Below are 8,971 nucleotides of genomic sequence, written 5' to 3'. Positions count from 1 at the left end.
GCAAAATGGTAGAGAACTTTTTGATTCAGTTTAGTCCACTCTCAACACAAAAGTGATTGGCAAAAAAGGTCAGGACACCCTGTATATAATCCTTAATATATTAATCAGATTATCACAAAGATTAATATTGAAATAATATTTTCAAAATATTCCAACTTTATGCAATCAAAGCGCAAATTGACTATTGATACAATCTCATATTACTTGAATAAACTTGTAAGAAAATTAATCAAGAATTAATCTTGCAAATTTTTTTGTTTATCAAATCATTGCAACAATAATTATTATTAAAATATAACTTACACGTGTGCATATAAAGAGAAAAGCATTTCAATTGTGCACATTTTATATTAGCTTTATAATAGAAAACGGAAAGCGTTATATCGATCTTGATGTAACAGCTAATTTCTTTTTACAAAAATGGTGTGTATTATTTTTTAAAATTATTGTGCACAGGTGTCGTCATTGTGATGTGTATGATTATGTTTAAAGACGTAAACTGTACTGTTTGCGTCATTTGTTGCTAAATTAAATTAGTGCGTGCGACCGTGACGCTCGAGGGCTTCCGACTAATTTGTTAACAAGGGACATAGCAGGATGTGAAGCCTCACCGATTATTTCATCAGTCAATATTACATATCCAACAAAGTATATTGAATTCTCGTGACGATATCGTCGTACGATCATATGTCGTAATGTTAACAAATTACTATTTTTAAAAATGTACTGTTATACGTATAAAAAAAAACTTTTTGTACAAGCGCATGACATTAATGGGGTGATTAAAATAGGAAAATGTATATTCGAATTTCACTTTATTGCTACAAAAAAGAAGTTACATATAACGAGCTAAAGATGAATCGAAGAAAAAGGCTCGTATGCGTTGCCGTCGATTATCACATATTAAATGGTTCATGATAGTTCTTATTTTTCTAGATAATGTACAAGCTTGTGTACACGCGTACACGTTATATTTATCGCGTATATATATATATTTTTTTTTAAATATCTAATTATTTGAATTTTTTACAGAACGTTTTTATTAATGTGTAGACATTGTAAGATCCAATTAAGATTTAGTTATTAAGATCGTGTCAAAAAATTCCTGATTTTCCTCTATCTTAAAGGCAGTGTCGAGTAAACATTTATCAACAGTATTCATGAACTCTTTATATTTTATGACCTATTGTTCAATTCTGTGAATAATAGAAATGAGTTACAGATGTATGAAACTGGTGAGGAATAATGATAATGCTAATTTTTTTACAGTGCCGTGTGAAGTGTTGTACAAATTTCACGGACAAGTCTCTTTAAGGATCTTTTAACAGGTGTGTATATAAGAAAAACGCCTGTTCGCAGAAAATTACAAAATTCTTATGTTCCTGCACACATAATGAGCTAATAACAGAATAATTAAAGAAAATCGAGCAATATTTAGCAATTATTATCAGTTGTTGCATGCCTAATGAATTAATCTATTATAATTATTATTATATCCTAATCTTTATCATATAAACTTTAAATTGAAGTAACATCTTTGAACAACGCTTGCCAAATATCGCCTCAGTGTAAAAAAGAAATTAACAGCACGGCAGTGCGCAAGAGTTAAATTTTATATTATATAAGTCTTGTGTTATGTATAGATCTATTATATTTTATCCATTTCTCATCTTAATCGTTGTTCAGTGGCAAGCCCCTAAATAACGCATAGACATTCCTAAAGGAACGTTCGAAATCTGCTCTTCAACTCTTGAGATCACACGCGTCCGTCTAAGTTACGTTTCTTATCATATACATATATTATACCTATACGAATTAGATTTCGCGATATGTACTAATTCTGCGCGGTACGTTGAGTTCTTTCCAACATTCGATTAACAAAAAGCAAATACCTATGTTCACTTTCGGTATCTTTTATAAATATTAAATTATGACTTTTTTTTTGATTGTGATTGCTTTTATGAATAAAATATATGACCAATTTTTTCTTAAATATAAAAACACAATTAATATTTCTCGGTTATTTATGCATGCAATGAATGAATTATTGAGAATTTACCGAATATAATTATATATATACAAACTTTATCAAAAAGGATTTGAACTTCCTAAAGGATATATCCTCTGGAAAGATTCTCTAGAAGTATATTTCTAAAGAATATCATAATATTCATTTTATTACAATAGACGATACGTATATGTATAGTAAATCTCATGATATAAGTATCAAAATACATTCAACAAACGTTCCTTCATTGCATTTACCTATTTGTCAATGAATTATAAAAAATGGTAAAAATCAGCGTACAAATAACCGAAGAATATTTGTACGACAATATGTCTCAACGTAACCACATGCAGGTAATATACATATATATGTTACCTTTATTATATATAAGAACCTTAAAAATAATAGTATCAATGTATACCTAAATGCTTGTTAATTGACATGAAGATATAGCAAAAATGACAGCGTTAATAATATTAAAGTCAATGAAGAATACGAAGAACAAATGTCCATGACAAAGATGTGCTATGTTATCCCAAAGCTATTTGCGAGCCGTGACACACAATGATCTTATTAGTATGAGTTATTATTTATGGAATAAAGAGAAAGATTAATGTTCAAAGCGCGCTATGGCACTCGATCTTCATGCGTCGTTTCTTCGTTTGTCTATACTTAGATACAGTTGCTTATAACGATAAAGCCTTACTGACAGAACAACATTACGAACAACCTCGCGATGAGAATAATCTTTTCAATTCTTATGAGAAGTATACACGTAATAAAGGGTGAACATACCCAAAATTGTTTGCGCTATACTAGTAGATTCAAATAGAATATTGTATCAGATTGCTAGCACATCATTTTTCGTAACTATTTAAATAGTATGTATATGTACCATTTTCCTGCAATCAATCTGCTTATATTCTGTTAATTTTGTTATATTTCTGTTGCCATTTTACCAATAAAATTTGTAGTAGACATTTTGCCTTGGCTGCCTGCATATGTATATGTATGTGTATATATACAATATACAATATGCTTATATATATATGTATGCATAATTACACATGCATGCATACATATATTTTCATTTTGCAATATATATTGAATATAACAATACGTATGCAATATTGTATGCGTTCATCTTGATAATAGTGATGATATTACACTTGTGGCATCATACATTATATGTATACCTTCTTTCTCATTCATACATATGTAATTATTAAAATGTTATATAAATTAAAAAAACAGAAGAGTGACGCTATATATTTTTTATTCTCATAAGAAGACTTGTCCATATTCTTTTACAATTACCTCCTTGATCGCTTGATATTCAATTTTCTTTTATATCTATATATATATATATATATATATATATATCTCTCTTTATATATATATTTTTTTACATAATATACGTATAAAAAATAGTCTAGAAACCTTGTAACTTGATGATTGCCAGACTCAAGAATGTAAATCTACTGACAAAAATTATGTTCTCGTTGTAGACTTGATTACGAAATCGTAACATTTTTGACGTTTCATGAACTGATGTTATTCGATTACAATCTCTTTGCTACTGGAATGTAATGTAATATTTAAAGCTAATGCATATACAGGCGAGTGTACTTCTTGAATCTGGAAATCAGCATATTTTACGTAAGTTACTCAAGTTTTCATAGACGGCGAGTTCTAAAGTCAGTCATATAGCATTTCGTTGCTATTACATAATTATAAAAAAAATATTAACAAAAATAGACAGTAGCTCTTTCTCTTGTTCTAACTTGATGAATGAATAATTTAAAAAATTGACTTAATACTTTGCCAATTTGTGCATAGCAATATCTTTTTAATTTAAAGAAAGAAAAAAAACCGTATAATATAATTTGTACATGACATTTCTACCTTCTGGTGACTAAAAAAGCTTTTGATGACTAAAAACAAAGAATTTGAAAGAAAAAAAAAACAAGTCTATATGAATATAATTAGCTTTATCATGTGGATTTTCTTTGATTTTTATTTCGAAAAACTTAACAAAAATTTTGGCAGATTTTCTTTATCATTTTGTATATTATTCTCCAATAGTAAGTAATTTACGAACAAAATAATCAGCGAAGTATTAAACCGTTTACATAATACAATATTTATGCCAGTACATTCAAAATACCAGGACGGTATTTCTAACAAATGGAGCATCGCTTATTGTAATTTGTTAAAATGCAAATGCCATAAGTATATTAAATAATTAAATTAAAAATAAAAAAGGAGAGAATCGTGGATGCATAGAAATGTCGATTGTCCAACTCGTCAAAATACGAGAACATAAATCCAGAACTTTTAATGTTCACATGTCCGTGCAATGTACAATAAACGCACACTATTTTCTCTTATCCCACTTATACACATATATCACTTCTAACGTAAAAGTATAGCATAAATGCGCGTCTAGGTTTTATAGACACAATATAAAAATTCATTATAAGAATCAGTATAAGATACACATCACTTTTACGAGTAAACGAAGTTTACATAGCGTTCATATAGTCACTCATGATATAATCATAAAAGTCATTCCGTCCACTAATAAATCATACGCGTTAATTACACGTAATTGCGATAATGGCGTAGCATACGCTCTTCGTTTCTTCAACCGTCAAATTAGAGTATTCGATTAATGAGACCATATTTCATACCATTTAAGTACAAGCCTCGTTTCTTTCCAATTAATTGGAATCTGGGGCTTTAGAAATGTATAGTGTAAACTCTGTGGCATGTATGCTCCTCATATATGATTCACACAATCAGGAACGGGTCTGTAAAATGTGTTTTTGGCAAATAAAATAATGATATGGATGAATAATGTATTGTAGAGTGAAATTGTAATGTTCAAAAATTATCCAAGCAAACTACGTTACCTACGATAAAATTTTATATCTACGATGTTTTCATTCAGAAAAATTCAACACCAACTTTCGCTTTCTCGTTCACCAACTCCGTCACTTTCGTCATCACTTGGATCTTCTCCATACATATCTGCCAATTTTCTAAATCTTGGTCCAAAATTAGATAGATAATTAAACTTGAGATCTCCATCGTCAGTGCCTGTCAATGAAAAAAAACATAATGAGATTAATTAAGAAAATAATGTAAAAATATAAGCTCACTTTGAAATATCTGAGATTTAAAAATACTAACAGGAAGCTAATGACGATAGATCGCCTTCTGAATTGCCTTCTCCCTCATAAGCATAATGCCTTACATCATCGAATGGATTTGTTTCGGGATCTTTATCGCAACTTTCTTTCTTACCATCTAGGAAACCACAAATGTCTGGAACTTCGTCGGTCCCTTTATAAAAAACTATCCATTAGTTTTCATACAATTCATGATGCAAATAGCACTTTGATAATATACCATTATCATACCTCTACCCTGTAGGCCAATTGGAGCTATTTTCGAATCAATAGGTGGTGCATCGTAAATTGCTCTCAAGACATTTAAATCATAACCCGTGTCAACCTCACCGCCTCCTTCATCCTCATAATTAATAATATTTTCTCGGATATCGTCCATATCTTTATACATATCATCTGTCTTTCTCCTGTGCACAACTACCGCTACGAGCAATATTAACAATATCAATACGCAAACTAAAATAGCTACTATAAAGTTCGTATCAATTCCGAACGAGATTGCCTTTGCCATGCCATGATCGCAGCCAGGATCTGTGTTTTTGGACAACGATGGCATACCCAAGTTGTACGTCTAAAACAAAAGGATATAACTCAATTTCTCATCATAAGCTGCTATAACTGTGTGTTTTTATTATATGTCTTTATTTTACTTACATTCCCGTTGAATGTCATATTGCGAATACAACCGACAAATCCTTTGTTAGTCGGTTTATAATCCCATCCTGAATTTGATGCTAAATGCGCTAAATTAGTTAATGTACCACCTACTTGCATCGGACTGTTAACATTTAAAAATTCATTGGTGCCTTGCGGTGCAGTAAGACTCATGCAAGCCGATATGCCGCACTTATCAACTACCATCTCTATAGACTGGAAAAAAAACAAACATTAATATAATTTGCATATTTAGCTTAAACAAAACAATGTATGTACGATGAGAATTCTTACAGTTTTCTTCCAGTAAACGTCTATTCTGTGGCTCTTGCCATCTGTTAATTTAATTTGTTTCTGATCTAGTCTTACAGTTCCAGTTCCATAATCAACATACAACACAGCAAAGCCTTGTTGAAGTTCAAGAGACATGAAATCCTGAATTCTAAGCTTCGGATTGTAAGTCATGGGACCAAAATAAAATACAAGACCATTATCCACGTGTGGCGTTATTTCCAATCCTACGATAATCATACACATGTGAATATAAACATGAAAAACGGAAATAGTATAAACGAAAATTTATTATAGAAATATAAAGTTAAGGTCGATTAAATATCGATAAAAGATCACGGAGTAATTACAGAAGCAGTGAAATATAGTAATGGAGCATGTTACTATAAGAGCTAGTGGCAAGAGTGAAGGATTTCAAGTCCCAATTGATTTCGGTATTCTGATAGTTTCATCACTTATGGCACCTACCTAAATGTGAGTCATCGCAAACTTGACCAGGTGACGGCATTATAGCCCAGCCATCTCCGTGAAAGCCAATACCCAACAGTTCACATCTCGGTCCTTCCAGACCAGGGGGACACTCGCATCGTTCTGCCAGAGGAGTACCACCGTTTAAACAGACAATAGGTTCCGCCACGTGACAAGTGCACAGTGGATCTGCGACCGCCCTAACACCGACAAACGAGCTGGTGTTAGTATAAACGACATACGGAACGGTGCTGGTGTTCAAGTAATTGCGGCACGAATCGTTGCAGTAAAGCTTCTCGAATAGGCATTCATCAATGTTCATCAATAAGATATCCGCTTTCATCTCTCGTTCAATTTCTTTAGAATGTTGCGCTATAATTGTGTTCAACTTCTCAGGAGCGTAATATGGACTGCCATGTGCCGAAAATCGAATGTCCAGCAAGCTTCTATTATTATGATGAGGCGAATGAAGTACGGTAAACACGTCGACATTTTCGACCGATATATTTAGCATAGTTGCCAATTTCTCTTGGAATATATCCTTTTTACTGACACCAGATTCGTCAGGTTCCACAAATTGCTCCGCTGTTATCCCATAAAATCGTACGGAACCAGATCTGTGAACAGCTTCTTCGGGGAGTTCCTTGACAGTAACGTTTACGTAAGCATTTACTTGATGCAATGGAATATCTTGACCTTCTTCGGTGACAATAAATTTCAATACGAAGGTATCATTCGTCGTACCTGACAATAAAGTAATCATGCCAGTACTGGTATCAAGATGGAAACCGTCATGAGGAGAAGCCCACTTGAAAGATTTATCAGGTAGATCCCAATCATCCGGATCGTTAACATAAACGCGTCCGATTTCTGTGTCAGGAGCTTCTCCCTTGTAATTATAAACGAATATAGAACTTGAACCCTCGCACATAGGATTGTCGTTCTCATCGCCTATGATCACAGTAAGCGTCGAGGTACCCGTCATTGGCGGCGCACCACTGTCCGTAATCGCTATCGGAATGTTGTAACTCTTCCGCCTTTCTCGATCAAACATTACTCGCGAATATAAATTAGTATCGCGTATGTCAAATTTAGATCTAATTTCATCGTCCGCAGTATCATCGATTCTGAACTTGAATGGCGGACCATTATCGTCGGAGTCGTAATCTCGTGCCTTCAACTCGATTATCTTGCCGTGTGGTTTATTTTCACCCCAAATAACTGGTTGCATATCGAGAAATGGTGCGTTGTCGTTTATATCTCTGAGAGTAATATTAACCGTTACTAACTCTCGAAGGGCTGATGGACTATCATCTTCATCTCTCGCCTTTACGGTAACCTATTAAAATCATCAAAAGAAACAATAAAAAATGAAATTAAGTTTTTAAGATAATATTGACTTGGTCAATATATGACTAATAACTCACAGTCCACGTTGAATAACCATTCGGCGGATCACGATCTAGTGGCTTTTTCAGTTTCATACAACCAAATTTATCGATCCCTATCAAGGGTTGTTGCTCTTCCTTAGCGATAAAATAGACAATATGTTGATCAGCACTTCTGTCTTCGATATCAGGGTCATAAGCCACTACAGTAGTGATGCAGCCTAAACAAACAGTAAAGTTTGTTTAAAAAATGATAAAACTTTGCAGGATATATATTATATATATATATATATATATATTTATTATAAAAAAAATATTCCATTAATACTTTACCGTCTACCAATTTTTCTTCGTCTATTGTCGGATTTTTGTCGAAATCTTCGAAAACTGGCGGATTATCATTAACATTTTCGATAAAAATCTCGACTTGTGCTGTATCATTAAACAGACCGTCGAACGCTTTCACAGTTAGATTGTACTTGGTGAGTTTTTCGTAATCGAGCGGCTTGTTCACGCGAATTTTTCCCGTTGTAGCTTCAATGTGAAAGCTGTCATCAGTGTTGCCTGATATAATGCTGTATGTAATAACACTCGCCGTATCGGAATCGATGACTTTGACTTCAGTTACAGGCTCGTAAATGTTGGCATTTTCATAAATCGAATTATGGGTGTAGACTTTGCGGGTGAAGCGAGGCGGATTATCGTTCTTATCAGCTATTTCGATTTGAAACGTCTGTTGTCCCTTATTGTGTTCGCCAGTTTTAAACAAAGCACTTGGAGAATTATCCGTCGCTATTACTTTCACATTGTAAATATGTTGTTTTTCTCTGTCGAATGTCATTAACGTTGTGATATTACCCGTTTGCGGGTCAATGGCAAAGAAATCCTTGAAATTATCCAACTCGTAGGTGACCTTAGAAAATCGAGATATTGCGTTAATTGAAAAACATAATGAAACATTGACGTAC

At 32.9% G+C, this 8,971-nt stretch overlaps 1 protein-coding gene across 1 annotated transcript in view; it reads right to left on the bottom strand.

Moving 5' to 3' along the window:
• Window positions 1-4,125: 4,125 nt before the first annotated feature.
• The window catches only part of LOC108765746 (DE-cadherin-like), a 180,496-nt gene continuing 175,650 nt past the window's right edge, over window positions 4,126-8,971 (bottom strand). The window contains 10 exon segments of the mRNA XM_018514590.1: window positions 4,126-4,806; window positions 4,808-4,821; window positions 4,979-5,110; window positions 5,204-5,356; window positions 5,434-5,773; window positions 5,857-6,072; window positions 6,151-6,374; window positions 6,616-7,954; window positions 8,043-8,224; window positions 8,337-8,916. Of these exon segments, the coding sequence (XP_018370092.1) occupies window positions 4,732-4,806; window positions 4,808-4,821; window positions 4,979-5,110; window positions 5,204-5,356; window positions 5,434-5,773; window positions 5,857-6,072; window positions 6,151-6,374; window positions 6,616-7,954; window positions 8,043-8,224; window positions 8,337-8,916 (3,255 nt within the window). The 3' untranslated portion in view covers window positions 4,126-4,731.

The sequence above is a fragment of the Trachymyrmex cornetzi genome, unplaced genomic scaffold, assembly GCF_001594075.2.
Source record: "Trachymyrmex cornetzi isolate Tcor2-1 unplaced genomic scaffold, Tcor1.1 scaffold521, whole genome shotgun sequence".
In the NCBI taxonomy this organism is placed as follows: domain Eukaryota; kingdom Metazoa; phylum Arthropoda; class Insecta; order Hymenoptera; family Formicidae; genus Trachymyrmex; species Trachymyrmex cornetzi.
Note: the sequence above shows the minus strand (reverse complement) of the source record. Positions and strands in the feature narration are given on the sequence as shown.